Source organism: Salminus brasiliensis, chromosome 18 (genome assembly GCF_030463535.1).
Source record: "Salminus brasiliensis chromosome 18, fSalBra1.hap2, whole genome shotgun sequence".
NCBI lineage: Eukaryota > Metazoa > Chordata > Actinopteri > Characiformes > Bryconidae > Salminus > Salminus brasiliensis.
In genome coordinates, this window is record NC_132895.1 from 29,455,963 (window position 1) to 29,473,837 (window position 17,875).

At 45.6% G+C, this 17,875-nt stretch overlaps 1 protein-coding gene across 1 annotated transcript in view; it reads right to left on the reverse strand.

Moving 5' to 3' along the window:
• Positions 1-1,897: 1,897 nt before the first annotated feature.
• The window catches only part of ric1 (RIC1 homolog, RAB6A GEF complex partner 1), a 44,002-nt gene continuing 28,024 nt past the window's right edge, over positions 1,898-17,875 (reverse strand). Inside the window, exons 8-27 of the mRNA XM_072662405.1 lie at positions 17,754-17,842; positions 15,988-16,132; positions 15,373-15,421; positions 15,126-15,263; positions 14,644-14,832; positions 13,768-13,806; positions 13,185-13,295; positions 12,300-12,389; positions 12,010-12,170; positions 10,768-10,906; positions 10,509-10,625; positions 10,123-10,434; positions 8,881-9,297; positions 8,320-8,478; positions 8,067-8,203; positions 7,577-7,857; positions 7,265-7,465; positions 6,777-6,954; positions 6,468-6,656; positions 1,898-6,346 (exon numbers count right to left, since the gene is read on the reverse strand). Of these exons, the coding sequence (XP_072518506.1) occupies positions 6,064-6,346; positions 6,468-6,656; positions 6,777-6,954; positions 7,265-7,465; positions 7,577-7,857; positions 8,067-8,203; positions 8,320-8,478; positions 8,881-9,297; positions 10,123-10,434; positions 10,509-10,625; positions 10,768-10,906; positions 12,010-12,170; positions 12,300-12,389; positions 13,185-13,295; positions 13,768-13,806; positions 14,644-14,832; positions 15,126-15,263; positions 15,373-15,421; positions 15,988-16,132; positions 17,754-17,842 (3,424 nt within the window). The 3' untranslated portion in view covers positions 1,898-6,063. The remainder of the gene's footprint in view (positions 6,347-6,467; positions 6,657-6,776; positions 6,955-7,264; positions 7,466-7,576; positions 7,858-8,066; positions 8,204-8,319; positions 8,479-8,880; positions 9,298-10,122; positions 10,435-10,508; positions 10,626-10,767; positions 10,907-12,009; positions 12,171-12,299; positions 12,390-13,184; positions 13,296-13,767; positions 13,807-14,643; positions 14,833-15,125; positions 15,264-15,372; positions 15,422-15,987; positions 16,133-17,753; positions 17,843-17,875) is intronic.

Below are 17,875 nucleotides of genomic sequence, written 5' to 3' on the forward strand. Positions count from 1 at the left end.
ATGGCATTAATATCCAGTATGAAGCTCTAATGGCATTAATATCCAGTATGAAGCTCTAATGGCGTTAACATCCAGTATGAAGCTCTAATAGCATTAATATCCAGTATGAAGCTCTAATAGCATTAATATCCAGTATGAAGCTCTAATAGCATTAATATCCAGTATGAAGCTCTAATAATATTAATATCCAGTATGAAGCTCTAATAGCATTAATATCCAGTATGAAGCTCTAATAGCATTAATATCCAGTATGAAGCTCTAATGGCGTTAACATCCAGTATGAAGCTCTAATAGCATTAATATCCAGTATGAAGTTCTAATAACATTAATATCCAGTATGAAGCTCTAATAGCATTAACATCCAGTATGAAGCTCTAATAGCATTAACATCCAGTATGAAGTTCTAATAACATTAATATCCAGTATGAAGCTCTAATAGCATTAACATCCAGTATGAAGCTCTAATAGCATTAATATCCAGTATGAAGCTCTAATAGCATTAATATCCAGTATGAAGTTCTAATAGCATTAATATCCAGTATGAAGTTCTAACAACATTAGTATCCAGTATGAAGCTCTAATAACATTAATATCCAGTATGAAGCTCTAATAACATTAATATCCAGTATGAAGTTCTCTCATTGTTTACTTTGTAAGCCATAGTTATAGTAGCTGTGTGAAACTACCTCCACCATGTTTGGAGGCTGTACTTGAGCCTGGAGGCCTGGCTAGCTCTCACTTTGTTAATCTGCTGTTACAGCCCCTAGGAGTGAATTCTGTTAAACTCACAGAGAGACTTTCATATCTCTGGAAATATCTGGAGAAGAGCTTGTTCTACTGACACGTGTTTAAGTACATTGATAAGACAGTGGAAGTTGAGGAACTATGAATCTGAGGTGGTACTCACGTCTGCACTCATTCACCAGACCAAAGACCACTGCTCCATCTTCAGAAAGCGACTGATCCTGGAAAGGCTGCTTTAAAATAAAAAAAATAATAAAAAAAATAAATAAATAAATCTGAGAATGAAGAGAAAGGGATCACTGGGAGCTTCCTCACTCCAGACTCACGGGCTTCACTGTAGTAAAACACAGTTTCCACAGAGACCTCTGGTGGCAGTTCAGGGAAACTGCTGGAAGACTAGAGCTCTGAATTCACCCCAGAACAGTTCCAGTTCCCCCAGCTTTTCACCAGGAACTTTAGTAAGAACAGTAAACATTCATAATGTCCATCGTTCAGTTGAAACTATTCAGGAGGAGAGGTTTATTAAAAAAAAAAAAAAAAAACAAAAAAAAAAAAACAAACAAAAAACACGTTCAAAAAATGATAAAATTACTAAATGGAATTGATATTTATCTTGAAAAAAAATGACGTCAATTTGCAGATGCAAGTACATAATTATCAGATTTTCATTTTTAGATTTTTAAATAAATTAAAACAATTTTTTTTAGCTTTTCAGAAAAAAAAATAGATTTTCAAATGAGGTCCATTTAATGTTAATGTTAATTTGTTTTTGTTTTTTTACATTTTACATATTTTATTTTTATATTTTTTATATAATTTTTGTTGTTATTTGATGTTATTAGATTTGCCTAAAACCTACTCTTTTTTTTAGATTTTAAATAATTAGTCTAGATTGATCTATAGATGATCTACTTAAGGCAAAATAACAACCACATTTTAGATAACAAATACTATCAGTCAAAATAATGATCTATTTTGTTATATTTTATTTTCAGATAATCTGGGAGTTGTAACTGATTTGTTGAACCACCATCTAACCTGAAACCAAATTCCTCCCCCCTCTTTTATTAAAGGTCAGGCACAAAAAAACAAACAAAAAAAAACATCATTAATAGAAGTTCAGTTATTTTCAGCGCGCACACACACACACACACACACACACACACACACACACACACACACACACACACAGCTCTTGTTTTTAAAAATAATTTATTTGTCTTTATGTACAGGAAAATATAGAAAACAAGAACTTGGTAGAAAAAGTTATCGTACAAGAAACGGTCGCTGTACACCGCACGGAGACGAGCTCCTGCATGGCTGGAGGGTATTTAAACTGTACACGTTCAGGGGAGTCCTGGAGCCCCTCTGCCACGGTTCGGAAATGAGTACCGCTCTGTGCCGCTTCGCTCCGGCGGTTTGTTTTTTCCCGGGAAAAAAAATTCAAAAACAAACAAACAAACAAACAAACAAATCCAAACGACTCCGCTCCAGCCACCGCCTTCAGCCTCGAGGACACATCCAAAACAGCAGGGGGCGTATTGTAGCATTTTGCATATTTTCAGGTACTTGAAACTAACCTGCGGAGAGCGCCCCCTTGTGGAGCGAGCGCCCCCTTGTGGGAGAGAGCGCCCCCTTGTGGGAGAGAGCGCCCCCTTGTGGGAGAGAGCGCCCCCTTGTGGGCCGAAACATGTTCTTTGGTCAGCACGACAATTCCAAAGGGGCAGTGCACAAACACACACACACACACACGTGGCTGCTGTCCGTCGTTACAGCCTGAAAACACAGGAAACAGGAAAAACGAGCAAAAGGTGAACGCGATGCCGTGGCGCCGCGTTGCGTCCTACGTTAGTCTGCGCGTGACCTGAGGAGCAGCGAGGAACCGTTGGATCCGTACGGTGGAACAGGGATCAGATTAAAAGCAGTAAAAACATTAAGAAGGAAACGGCGTTCCCTACGATTGCACAAAGACGTTTAATCGTTTTAATACTGAATTACGAAAAGTACGAACTCCAGCGCCTTTTTTTTGCGGATTCTCCAGGCTCCGCCCACAAGCGTGCCGTTTGGCTGTGACCACGCCTCAAAATCCACCTTCTAATCTAGCTAGCGCAGTTTGCACGTTTTCAGGTGAGCTAGCGCTAGCTGCCGTTGGCCCAGTTTCCAACCTGTCCGCTTGACCGACTGTGACCGACCTGTTCCCTCAGTTCATTACGCCTCTCACTAGGCCTGAAGGCTACTTCCCCTTTACAGCGTTCTGTAGAACCTGCCCAATCCGAGCTATCTAGAACGTTTGTGGGCGGAGCCTGGAGAGATAACACAGACTACGCTTTTTTAATATACTGTAGAAGTTTACCCAGTTCTCTTAAGTGCCTTAGGACGTCTGAACGACACCCTGGTCAATTTTTGCAAGTCTATTTGCAAGTCAGATTACAGCGCATGTCCAGGGGATGCAACCTGACGAATGCTGGTGTAAGTAAACTGACCGGACCTGCCAAATCATCTCGCTCTGTGCATCTCCACGATTCTCCGCCAGTGCGAGTCGATGCCTGCCAAGATGAGACACGGGTGGGAAATCAATACTATTTGAGTTATGAGGACAAAAGCGAAGCTCGGTATAAAATAGTGAAGATTAATATCTCGAATCAGATCATGCTTATAAGCCCTCTTCTGACTCCTCGGGTCGAACCTGAGCGAATCGGAAGAGCGGAATTAAGTAACGTTTCTCAGGAGCGCCCCCTACAATAAATAACTATGACTACACGCAAAGCAGTCGGGTGACAGGAATAGCAATAATAATAATAATAATAATAATAATAATAATGCTATTAACCAGGCTGTAGCAACAACAAAATATAGACATAGGAGTCCTAACTGCCATCATCATCATTGATTTCTCACACCCATGTACAGACGCTCGTTAGCATGACGGGAATAAATAAAAACCAGACGCGCTCGGTCGGAACGCCCGAATCGGAATCGTGATTCTTCCGTCCTAAACGTGAAATTGTTCACTGTAGCTCGATCCTACAGGCGTTTACGCCGAGGCGAGGCCGATATCAGACCTCAGTCATCAGAACAACGACGTAAAAGCCAATACAAGACCAAAAAACAAAAAAAAAAAGATTACATTATTAATAATAATAATAATAATAATAATAATAATAATGAGTGAAAAAAAATTAAACAAAACTGGGTTTTGGTTTTGAAGCTTGTCTAAAAAATAAACAAACAAAACAACAAAAAGCCAATACCAAAAGGTAAAACACAACAAAGACGGCAGGCTAAATCCAGGTCCAACACACTGAAATGTAACGGTGGTCTTTAAACAACAGAGTGTAGTTCACACCAGCGTACGTTAAGAGCTCACAACACACACACACACATTGCATATTCCGCCTCAGACCTTTAAAAAGCGCGAAAGCTTGTTTTACAGAGAACAGTCATTCGCTTCCTGATCCCAGGTGCAGACCTTGCAGTGTAAGGTATGGGTTAGGGTACAGCTAGCATAGGAAGGTATGGGAAGTGTACGAGGGCATGGGTGGGCATAACAGGGTGTGGAACGTATAGAGGGGTATGGAAACATGGGAAGGTAGAGAAGGGTCAGTAAGGGTATAGGTAGGTATGGGAGTATATATATTGGGTATGGGACAGTATAGGAGGTTATAGGAAGGCATGGAAAGATATATATATATATATATATATATATATATATATATATATATATATATATATATATATATATAAGAGAGAGAGAGAGAGAGAGAGCAAGGTAGGGCAAGGTATGCAAGGGTATAGGCAGGTATAGGGAGGGTATGGGAATGTATATGGGGTACAGGAAGGCAAAGGGAGGGTATATAGAAGGGTACAACAGGGTGTGGAAGGTATAGGGGGATGTGGGAAGGTAGTGTGGGGTATACAAAGGTATAACAGGGTGTGAAAGTTATAGAGGAATATGGGAAGGTAGATATGGGGGGTATGCAAGGGTACAATAGGGTGTGGAAGGTATAGGGGGATGTGGGAAGGTAGTGTGGGGTATGGGAGGGTATAGGGGTATAAGAGGCATACGAGAGTATAGAAAGCATGGGTACAGAGAGGAATTTAGAAAACGTTCAAACGGCTTAACTGAACCAATACTCATGTGCTCATGTTTCTTGCTAGTTGTAAAAGAGGCCCGGCAGGACAGACTCAAACAGCAAAATCACAAAACAAACCAAAACCAAAGCCTAAAAATGTCCTAAAATAAAAGCAAAAAGGCGCTTCCTTAAAGCAGAATTTGGTACCAAGCTGCGGAGTCACGACTGTCGGCCTTGCGTTTACGGGGGCCAAATCGGAAGGAAAATCTGACAGATCTGGGTGAGCCAAAAACATGCCAACACTGCGAATAAAGACAGTAGTCACCAGTTAGCATCATGCTAACTAACCAGCAGCTACAAGTTTTGATTCATTATTAGCCCGTTAGCACTGCCACTTTACTGTCTGGTCTCCTGTCGCAGAGATCCGGGTCTGGATGTAAACAAAGGCACAACCCTCCTTTCTGAGCCCCTGTGTGGTGCTGGGATGACGAAGAGGGGGATAATACTTTATACTGGTGTTAGACCAATAGCATAACAACACACACGCACACACGCACACACACACACGCACACACACACACTGCAGTCTGGATGGATGGATGCAAATTCAACCTGAAACACAAAATCTGTCTCTCTCACACACACACACACACACACACACACAACAAAATAATGGTTACACCGGTGCAACGAATAGCCACCTCAAACTAACTCCAGGCCAGTCTGAATAGGAGTCTGTTCAGTCCCTGTGCGCAGAGAGAATGCCCCTGCTGACCAGAGAACAGTCCGTTCTCTCGGTTTTCTTCTGCGAGAAGGAGTGTAGAGGTCACCTGATCCACAGTCAGCCCTTGGAAGCTCTTAAAGCGATAGTTTTACCAAAAAAAAAAAAAAAAAATTCCTATGTACCCGAAACCAATGTACCACACCAATCAGCATGTTGCTAACTGCTTGCCAAAGTTGTAGGCTTATGTGGTTGCTGACACTGTAGGGGTCACTGTTATCTCTAAACATGGACTAAAGTATGTTAGCATAGCTAAAAAAAAAAAACAAGCTGCAGCTAATTGGTGGGGTACCAGCGTCCATGACTGGTCTTATGAGCGGCATTATGCCTTGCAGCTCCAGTGCCAGAACTAGTTACTGGTAAATGGGTAAAAAAAAACTTGGATTTTGGCCAAACTAGCGCTTTAAGACCACCACATCAGCGCCGCCTCCCTCCCACTGTTCCCGCTCTCCATCCCAGTGAAGGTCATGACAGGGTGCAGTCGTACGTTCCTTCCTCCACAGCTTCCTCCTCCGGCTCGTTCTCGCAGGCGTCCTCCAGGCTGCGGGTGCTGGAGCAAGCCGAGGGGTCTGGGGGCAGCGGAAGGCCCAGGGGGGCGGGGCACGGCTCGGCCCGCGGCAGTGCTGGCTCTGCGAGCTTGGACATGCCGGACGGCTGGAAGGCCTCGGGCTGGACCTGCTCCTTGGAAGCCTCGCACAGCTTCTGCAGCTGAGGACGAATGAGGTTCAGGAAGGGCTTATAGCCGAGGCTGCGGGCGGGAGAGTAAGAGGGAGAGAGAAAGAGAGAGAGAGAGACTGAAGTGGTACCTTTAAGACTTTCTATGTAAATGAACTCTGTTCTGACTGGCTGAAAGGCTCCGTAGAACTCACCAGTCCGAGGACGCCCACTGGTCCACGGCCAGCAGGCCCGTGCGGATGCTCTGGACGGTTTCAGCCGGGACCTCCGGGCTGTCCAGGAAGCCGACCACCTGCTTAATCACGGTCACCTCCCGCAGAATCAGACCAATCACAACGCACCAGTCCAAACAGCCCGCCTCCATGAACACATGCAGGAGATACCTGTCGGGAGCGTAGAACAGCTCTTACAAAAACTACGTAATTTTTCAAATATTTACACTCAATCTAAAGATGGGTGCTTAAGACCTGAGGGGGGCGACCTGAGGGGCCGGTGGGACCCACCTGAGCTGCACCTGGGACTTATGAGGGCCCTTATTGGCCAGCTCCATGGAGATGTGCTCCAGCTCTGACTGGCTAAGGCTGAGGGTGGAGAAGTTCTCGTCCACCATCGTCCAGTCGCCGTCCACCATGGAGCTGGTCTCCGTCAGGTCTGTGGCGGAACCGATGCTGCACTCCTCCGCTAAAGAGAGAGAATATTAGTACATTATACAGAATCCATGTAAATCTTAGCTTGGGACGTCCCGATCCAATCCAGGGGACTGGGATCAGGGCAGATCCAGGCATATTTCAATGGATCGGGTATCGGCTATTTTAATCACAATCCAGTTCTGAGCCTTTGTTTTAACCACAGTGTTCACAGAGCCATCTGGTGGCCTCAAGGCGCCAAAAACGGACATTACTGCCCAGCTGGCAGCAGTGCGGACGTTCTCAGAAGCGATAAAAAACAAATGCTTGATAAAAGTCTAGAGGTGGCAGAAGAGAGGTCTCACTTTTGTTGATGAGAGGGGAAAGGAAGGCCTCCTGGGTTTGCGGAGCTCCGTGGGAGGAAGCAGAGTCCATCTCCTTTGGCGCTGCCCCCAAACCGTCCAGCCAGCTGTGATTGGTTCTGGTGACCTGAGGGGGCGCCGTGTCCATATCGCTGTTCAGCAAACTGTCAGCGGACTGAGACTTCAACAGACGAGTGCTCAACACTAGAGAGAGAGAGGGTGGGGGGGGGTGCACAAGAGAAAGCGCGAGAGCGTGATCAGATTTTTCACAGAACTGTCGCTTTAACCCTCACAACCTCGATCAGATTCACTCACCTGTGCGGCAGCGTCCGTTTTTGAGCGGTGAGCTGATGGAGCTGGCGGGAATGACCGGAAACGGCCACAGGAAGTCCTCGTGCAGGCGCTTGAGGGCGGTGACGAAGTCGTCGACGCGGGCGACGCGCGTGCGCTCCCGGCACAGCCAGCCAATCAGCTCGAAGCCCAGCTGGGCGGCGAAACAGCCCAGGTCCCTCAGGCGCACCTGCTCCAGCAGCCGTCGCGCGTGACGCCACAGCATCATATCGATGTACATGTTCTCGGCACTCTCGCCGTCCTTCCTGCATGCACACACACGCGCCACAAAATCCACTGGTATGTTACAAAACACACACTATATGGACAAAAGTATTTGGACGCCTGTTTCTTTCAAAAGCAGGTGATTTAAAGAATTAAAGAGTTTCTCTTGCTTTTGTCAGCAATGGGTGTAGCTGAATGAATTCATTAGATGAGGCGTGTGTGTGTGTGTGTGTGTGTGTGAGAGAGTTACCCTTTAGCAGAGGGTCCCGAAGGCATGCTGAAGGTTTTCTGCAGGTTGAACTTCCCCGCAGAGACGCTGTCTGCGGACTGAGACAGACTGATACTGCGGTTCCGGAAAAACTCGAAACCTCCCGTAGAGCTCGGCTCCTGAACGCAGCACAGAGAACACCACAGTCAGAGAGACACAACAAGCAACAGGTCGAACCAGGCTCCAGCAGAGATCAGAGTCAACAGCTTCACCTGGAGCGTCACAGAAAGCTCACCTGAGTGGTAGGTGTGCTGGGTGGGGTCTCGCTTTCCCCTGAGCCAATGGCTTTGAGGAACCGGATCATGTGACGGCAGAGGTCCCACTTGCCCTGCTCTAGAGCAGTGTTGAAAAGCAGGGTGGCGTGCTGCCGGCTTACTGCCGGAACCTCCATGTTCTGAGAACAGAACAACATAAAAATGATCCACATGGTCCTTCTGACAGACTGCAATACACTGCAGGAAGTGTAGGGGGCGCTCTATAATGCCTTATATTATTTATATAATCCACACAGTCTTTCTGACAGACTGTAATACACTACAGTAAGCAAAGGGGGCGCTCTATAATGCCTTATAATATTTATATAATCCACACAGTCTTTCTGACAGACTGTAATACACTACAGTAAGCAAAGGGGGCGCTCTATAATGCCTTATAATATTTATATAATCCACACAGTCTTTCTGACAGACTGTAATATACTACAGAAAGTGTAGGGGGTGCTCTATACTATTTACATAACCCACAGTCTTTCTGACAGACCACACTACACAGATCGAAAACTCGTCCCCCCCCTCACCTGCAATATGATGAGATAAGATGCAGCCGTGTCCAGGTCCTGAGCCATCAGGCACTCCTCGAACAGGTCTTTGGGGTTGCCGACGGCAGCGAACAGGTAGTTCCACAGGGCGAACTCGGTCTTGCGGGCGCAGTGCACGATGGTGCGCAGGAACAGTGGGAACTCCGTGATGAATTTGGCCACGGTGGGCAGCAGCGGGTCGGGAATGGGCTCTCTGGATGTGGCCTCCTCCTCCAGCACCACATGCACCATCAGCTCCAGAACGTGGGAGAAGTAGGGCAGCGAGGAACAGGACTGCGCTAGCATCAGCGCCTGCTCGCCCAGGTTCCGCACCAGCAGCTGTCGCAACAGGTGGTGGAGGTAGATCTGAGAGGTGCGCTCCACCGTGCAGAATGGAAACAGGGACTCCAGCGGCTCCTGGGACGAGGAAGAACATTCTAGTCACTAAACCGTCAATCAGATGTTCAAAACCCAAAACCATACCCATATGTAGCCACCCCCATCATATCTAAACCCCTCCATGCCCATCCATACCTACGCCCACCCACAGCATGAATACCCAAACGTACCCATTCCTATCCATACCAATCCCCATCCGTTCCCATCACATCCAAACCCCTCAATGCACGTATGTAACCATTCCTATATGTACCCACACACACACCCATACGTACTCACAGACATCCAACCCCCCCTCCATACATCTATTTCCATATATACCATTATGCCCTTTATATCCATCCAGGCCCATCTATACCCATACGTATCCAAACCCCTCCATAGACAAACACAACCATCCCTGTATGCCTCCATACTTATCTCCAGCACCCACATGCATCTATACTCGTACTCTTCTAATACCCATACCGTACATACACACATGCATCCATGCGCAGCATATCCAAACCCCTCCATACACATACTTACTCATCCCCATAAGCCTCTATATCCATCCATACCTATATGTACACACTCATTCTTATATACACACACACACACACACACACACTCTGCGCTACAGCTATACATACCCATATCCCTCCACATCCACACTTGCCTGTGAATAATACCCATCCCCATCTTCATTCATATTCATGAGTCTTACTTATACACCTCCAAACCCATCCACATACAATGTATGGTGTAATGTGGTGTTCATTGAGCTGATGTGTACCATGCCCACCTGACCATGCCCCAGGTCAACAGCGAGTCTAAGATTCTAAAAAGATAGCCAGCACCCACCTCTGCGGAAGAGTGTGACCCAAGGTTGTCGTAGAGCAGAGTCTCATTGGTGGCGCCCAGGACGAGCGCGTCCTCGAACAACACGGCCAGCGGGTAGATGTTGAGGAGGAAGGGGAGCATGATCCGACGGGACAAGAACGAGTGGGGCTTGCGGTGGTCTCGCGGGAACAGGGGCAGCCACACCTTCATCCCGGCCTCGCCACACGACAGCCACAGCGCCTCCACCAGGTGGCGCTTTTTGCGGTTGGTGCGGCACGTGGTCCACACGTTCTCCACGCACTGGGCCAGAACCACCGGGGGGCAGAACGGCAACTGCGGAGGAAACGAACAAACAATGAGCACCTTCACGTGTGACCGAAGAGGGACGGGCGGGGCACGGAACTCACCAGCTTTTTCTGATTGGGCGCCGCATCCTTCTCTCGTACCTGCGGGCCAGAGCGGTCTCTCTGCAGCATGATCAGCTGACCCGCCAGATTCAACAAGATGCTCTCTGCCGTGCAGGCCTGAGAGAGAGAGAGAGAGAGAGAGAGAGAGAGAGAGAGAGAGAGAGAGAGAAGGGGGTAGTAAATTAACGGCGGAAGCATAGGGGCGTGTGCGAGTGCATGCGTATGAGTGCTTCGGGTGGGTTCGAGCTGATGTGCGCACCTGCTGTGGAGCTTTGAGGGAGATGCCCGTTTCGGTGCGGACTGAGGTCAGAGTGACCGACACCACCAGGCCGGGGTGAGGAATATAACGGGACATGGAGACTTCCTGTAACAGCTCCACACTCGCAGAGGGATTCGGACTGCAGAGAGAGAGAGAACGTCCAGCATTATAAGGTGGTTGCTATGGTGTTACTAGGTGGTTGCTATGCTAGGTCATTCCTACGTGATCCCAGGTACTTGTTAAGTTTATGCTAGGTGGTTGTTTCATTGTTTCTAAGTGGTTGATTTGTGGTCGCTAAACTGTTGCTATGGTGTAGGGGGTTGTTGCTAAGCGGCTGCTACATTACAGTTGATCATAGAAGAATAGAATGTCTAGAGGGTACTAGTTAAGTTTCACTTATTGAAACTTACAGTGCACTATTTTATTTAATGCTTTCAACAACAGTCCATAAACTTTAGTCTTTCTCTGAGTCTTGTGCTCTCACACGTGCTCACAACATCAAGGTCACAAGGTAAATGTCTACACAATCTGCTTTAACGACTCCTTTCATTAGGATAAATGATAAAATTATGATCTACTATTGTTGATGGAGTGCAGTGCTTGGGCCCCCGATGATTGCCACTTTCAATGGAAATTGCAGAAGATGGGTAAGCTCTAGTAAACTCTGACAGCCCACTGAAATGAATATGCCCTACATCAGTCTCAGACCAAAACTAAATGGATGCTGGTCTTCTAACTACATATTTTTAAAAGATATTTAGAAACAAATCAATATCAATCAAATAAAACAAAAAAACAAAAACAGTACAATAATATTTTTCATTTTACCGTGTTTTTCATTTGTAATGGTTTCAACCAGCTACTATTTTACTCTGACTTTTTACTGTAGTTACTTTAATTTTGTTTGTTATCCATGTCAGTGAGATGTTATTGTTCATTATCTCCTCATTATTTTCTATATTTTTTTTATACTATTCACATTTTTCAGGACGTTCCAGTTTCAAAAAAGTACATTTGAAGCTGGTAACAGTTCTGTATTTTTACGCTGAGCTGCAGTTTTAAAGTCTCTCCTTTAGTAAAGAGATCAACTGAAGATGTGGTGGAGTATGGTAGTGGATAACACTACCTTTCCACAGCCAGGCAAGCACGCCACTCTGCACCAATAATAATAATAATAATAATAATAATAATAATAATCATCATCATCATCACTGGGGAAGACTTCTAACGGCCGGGTGTTACCTGTCCTGCTTCTTCTCGATGCTGTAGAGGCAGATGGAGCAGTCCGAGCGGAACAGGATCACCATGTTCTTGAACACGTTCAGCAGCAGAGTTTCGGCGTGCAGCTTGGTGATGCTGGCGAACGCGTTGTCCAGGTTACAGGAGCGGTGATATAACCTCAACTACGCACCGGTAGAGATGGACAAACAGTCATAAATCACGTCATCCAGGTTACAGGCAGGTTATTACCGGGGTTAGCGACTAAACACTAAAACTCATCCAAAGTAAACAACAAATAAACCACACTGTACCTCCTCCTGCTGGTCTATAAAATTGTAACAGGCAACAACAACAAAGTCATTCCACCAGGCAAGTCCTCCTGTGACAGTCATACTCTGCTCCTGGGGAGAAAAAAAAGAGGAAACTAATTATGTAATTAATAAATATATAATACATATACTAAAAATTATATATAAATAAACAATAAAAAAAAAAAAAACATATGTTAAATAAAAATAGTACATCGCTTCTGTCCAATGCAAAACATCTCCATTTTTGTTTGTAGTTTTCTATATGGTTTGAACCCTGTAGCTGCTTCTGTACAATGAATGGACCAATAGAAATGCATTTACATTGACATCCATTCAAAGTTAAGAGCTTTTTTGCCCCATTTTGAAGACACACGCCTTTCATCGGACAGAGCCGACATAAAAATGCATCGATGTAATAAATAAATAAGTAAATAAATAAATAAAAACACATATATATACTTTTTTTTTTTTTTTTAGGTAAAAGGTGATTCAGGAGCTTTCAAAAAAGTTAAGTTTAGCACTGCAGCTACGAGGATGACGCACCTGTCAAGTAGCCCAACAGAAGCTTATTTACACCAATTAGCATGGTAGCTAACTGCCTGTCTCAATCACCACCCACACACACACACACACACACACACACACACACAGAGGAACCTCCAATAGACTTACCTGCGTGGTTTCCTCTGTCACCTGTATCTCTATAAACACACACTACAGCCTGTGTGCATGTTAGTATAGCTGGAGATGCAGTAGCTAAGTCTGCTTACAGTCCTGCTCATGTTTTTCTAAAATATATAGAACTGTCCCGAGACTCCGCACACCCCCCCGCCACACGATTCTGAGATAAACTATCGCTTGCAGCGATGGCAGTGTGAGCGTTACCTGGGTGATGTTCCCAAACAGCTTCCATTTCCTAGTGAATAAGGAGTAGTGTGCAAAACCGCGCCTCCCTGCCACCGCCAAACACTGCCCTGCTGAGTCGATGGCTGCAAACTACAGTATACACACAGAGAGAGAGAGAGAGAGAGAGACATGACATAAGAGTATCAGACTGATATAGCCATCATCATCATCATCAGTGGTAATCGCTATAGAAACCCAAATCCCAGCACATTCACACACTATAAACCAGTTATTACACACCAGTAGACCAACAACAACAGATATTAGTCTAGAGTGCGTACCACTACACACACACAGGAAGTGATCAGACTGCAGTGTTTTAGAGGAGCTGGGAGTTGATTGGTCAGGGAGGGGAGTCAGACTGAATTATACAACATTAAACACTATAAAACAGTCATTAAAAAAAAAAGTCTTGACTAAAATTATACATTTTATATATTTAAATATTAAAAATAAAGGGATTTTCCTGAACGGATTAATCAGCAGCTCAGTTCAGATTTAATATAGATAATTAAATAGAATTTGATCACAATGTGAGACAGACACACACACACACACTTACTCGTATTGGCCAGTTGCTCTCTAGATATGTGCTGTGAATCTGAAAGCAAAGAGAGCAGGTTACACATTCAGGCTGTTTACCTAAAAAATGCAGCAATAGTCAGATCTGGAGGCTTTTTACTAGGGATGCATCGATACCACATATTTTTTCATCACTGATACCGATTAGGGACGCACCAATCCGATACTAGGATCGGATATCGGCCCCGATACTAGCAAAATTAGCTGGATCAGGTCTCGGATAATTAGTCTGATCCAAAGGGCCGATCCAGACACGGAACCCGATTCTCGAACGTTTGAGATTCTCGATCTCAAACACACACATCCCATAGCAAACAGCAAGACTAACCAGTCTTGGTGCCCTGGACGCGTCAGTAAATATCAGCGAGTAATCCAGCTCAAGGAGAACCGAGGAGGGAGGGGCTGCCAGCTTCGCTTCAGTCTCACAGACTTTGAAATTCAGAATAAAGGTTTTGAGCCCAGACAGCACTGTGCCGAGGTCCAGCACAGTTATTCATTTTAGTGACCAATAAACAGGAAATGGGTTAATTTCTATGTCTGTGTTCATTTGTTCTTGTTTCTTTTACAAAGTTAATAAAGCAAAGATTACGTCAACCCTGATGTCTGAAGTATCTCGCATAGGGTTTATTCATTCAACAATGGCATCAGATCGGTATCGGCCGACACGCATAGTTCACGTATCGGAACAGAAAAAGATGGATCGGGGCATCCCTAACACGATACCACCTCCGACCTAAATACTGACTAGACGACTCTACGGTCGGGATCGAGTCTGGTCTTGATCTAAAACCCCAACAGCAGCGGCTTTTTTTTTTAGTCTAGCCTTAAAGGAGCAGCTCTGGGAGGCGGAATTTACCTGGACCACGTGCCAGTGCTTGTGGCCCAGTAAAGTGCTGAGACCCTGAGAGAGAGGGGGGGTGGCGTGCGGCCGGTGCAGGGGGCTGCTGTCCCGGAGCGGCTCTGCCGGACTGTGGACCTGCGCCGCGTCGCCACAGGTCAGAAACAGCCGGTCCTCGCCGTGCAGCAGCACCTGCTCCTGATTACTCTACAGACAGACGACACAGACAGACACAATACACATCATGTCAAGGTGGCCAGTTTATCAGAAACCCCTTCCTTGTAGCTCCACCCTGCTGATGCATGGTGTGTTAGCCATGTGAGTGGAAGCACAAAAGTAGAGCGTTGTGTGGCCAGCCACACAAAAGCAGGGTGTTTCCAATGAAGTGTCCAATGCAGCTACTACTTAGATGGCTGCTTTATGGCTTTGCTGTTCTATAAATGCTAGGCTGTGTTTTGTGTGTGTGTGTGTGTGTGTGTGTGTGTGTGTGTCTCTCTCACCGTGCAGGGGTTGACCGTGAGCGCGCTCTTAATGAACTGAAACTGCAGGATGGAAGCCTGTCGTAACTGCGGCGACTCGTCCTCCCCCGCCTCTGAGCTGCCAATCACCCATAGGTGGTAGCCCTCCGCCCCCCAGCTCTGAAAACGTACACAGGCGAGCAGCATTTCTCAAATTTGCCACGTACAATAACTACTTCCTGAAAGTTTGACTGGGTTTTTAGAACAACGCTGCTGAACGTGGCCTCACCATAGAGCTGATCTTCAGTGGATCCTTCTTAGTGCCATCTGAGCGATACCTGAGGAGGAGGAGGAGGAGGAGAAGAAACGCTGTATTAGATTAGGGTACTGTATTGTTATGCAGAACTACACACTCGGCACTGCGCAGAGGTTTGTGGAGACCCCTTCTAATGAATGCACTCAGCGAGTCCCTACAGTCCCTGTAGAGAATCTGGAGCAGAACAACAAACATGAACCTATTATTGGCACCATGCTGCCTAATGCCAGCAATGCGTGGGCTAGAGGGGTATAAAACCCCCCAGCATCGAGCTGTGGAGCAGTGGAACTAACTGTGTTCTCTAGAATGATGAATGGTGCTCGATCCAATACTTTTGGGATGAGTTGGGGATGATGAGGTAGGATGGTGATCCATCCATCATCCTGACCTTACTCACGAACCTATTTGTTGCTGAATGCAAATCAATCAAAATCTAGCAGAAAGACTTCTTCCATGGACAGTAGAGACAGCTACTCCAACAGATGCAGGAGAAACTCTGGTAATACTCTTGATTTCAGCCAAAAGCTATGAATGAGCAAGTGTCCCAATACTTTTGCCCTATAGCGAAATTGGGCGAGTGAGACTCACGCGAAGTCCTCGCCGAGCGTGCAGATGAGATGAGCTCCGAACACACTCCACAGAGAGAGGCCACCACACTCCCACGTAACCATGACGACGCTGCAGTCCGGCGACCACCGGATCATTTTCACAGGACCTGTTTTATTCCAGATATCTGAGCAAAGAGAGCAAAAAAAGGGCATCAGCAAAGTAAGGAGGTCACGCTACAATACCTAACTGGACATTAGTCTAATTATTGTTCCCTATTGTTCCTGGTACTGAACATTCTGAACAAGGGTTCTACCTACTGCTTGTAACAATAGTGGAACCCTCTTGGTAGCATCCAACGGGTTTTTTGAGTCATCACGGTTCTACACAGAACCACTGCCTTTGCAAAAACTACCTGAAGAACCATTTTATTGGTTAAGTATTAAGTTTTTCCCCAAGAAGTCCCCAATAAAACCCCCTCGCACAGGCACAGCTTTACACAGAGTGTCCACTAGGGGGCAGCAGTGACTCATACACATTTCTATATTTGAGGTCCAGCACTTCGGTCACAATGCAGACCACAGTGCAAACCACAAATACCAGCTTACATAAAAAGCTCAGCACTCAGAGCAGAACACAGACTAAACTCTTATTTAAACTCCTATTTATATCTCTAAATATTTTTATTTATTTATTTTCCTTGTTTCTCCCAATTTGGTGCTGACAATCATCCCACCCCCACCCCCATTACTAGGACTATTACTGATCATTTTAATAATAAAAAATTAACCTAGTCATTTTGGGTGGGCCTTTAATTTAAATAAATAAGTAAATAAATAAATAAATAAATAAATAAATAAATAAATGGCAGGGCTTGTTTTGGCCACCACTGAATCCACTGTTCTCAGTAACCACCAATCAAAACTGACCAGTTAATGAGTTTATGCATTTCAGCGACTAGTCAGTGCCTGTTTGGAGCCAAAGTTCAAAATTCTATTAAAAGTGAAAGTGAAAATATAAGCATCCAGATATACAGGGATTTCCAGGACTCTCTGAACTTGCCAGGGCCAGGCCTTCCAACTTCCCGTTAGTGATCATGACTGGCTACAGCTGGTAACTTCTCTGTATCCACTTAAAAAAAAAAAAAGGGTTTATTTATCATGCAGTCACTGGATTGACCAACACAGCACACAAGGGGAAGGTGCAAGAATAGACAAGGTCCCTGACGATCGCAGATTTACACACACGCCTTGGACCGGTTGGGAGTTGTGGCCATGCCCTCGTCAGCTGAGAGGAAATTTGGAAGTATGGTTCGGCTAGCCGGGAACAACCCAAGAACCACCAAGGCACAGGCCTGCCATGGACCAGAAGCTGCTGGAACACCAGTGTGACCGTCTACAGTCAGCCGGGTTTCATGTCACAATGGACTTAAGAGGCCGTGCCCAGGAAAGAAGCTCCTCCTCCAGAATCAACACCTTCAGTCTCGACCACAAAAGGACAAAGCAAAGAAAATCCTTCTGGAGGAACGAGTGAAGGTGAGGCAGCCAACCCCAAGAACACTGACCAACTGTTAAGCATGGTGGTGGTAGCATCATGCTTTGGAGCTGCTTTGCTGCCAGTGGAGCTGTACAATGCACTCCATTATTCCAGTGGTTCTATAAACAATCCAGACAACATAAAGATCCATTTTTACTGTTACCATGGTAACTTGGTTCACCGCCTCCAGGCATCAATAGAGCGTCAATCAACATTCGGTTGATTTAAGGATGGTGCGTCTTAATGTGTGTGTGCGCGCACACAAAACCTACCTGGGTAGTGTTTGGGGGTTAATTCCAATTTGTGAGACAGCTGCATTGATCCTGTAGTGTTGTCAATCATGTACACCAAGACAGATCCACTGCAACACACACACACACACAGAGTTTATTGA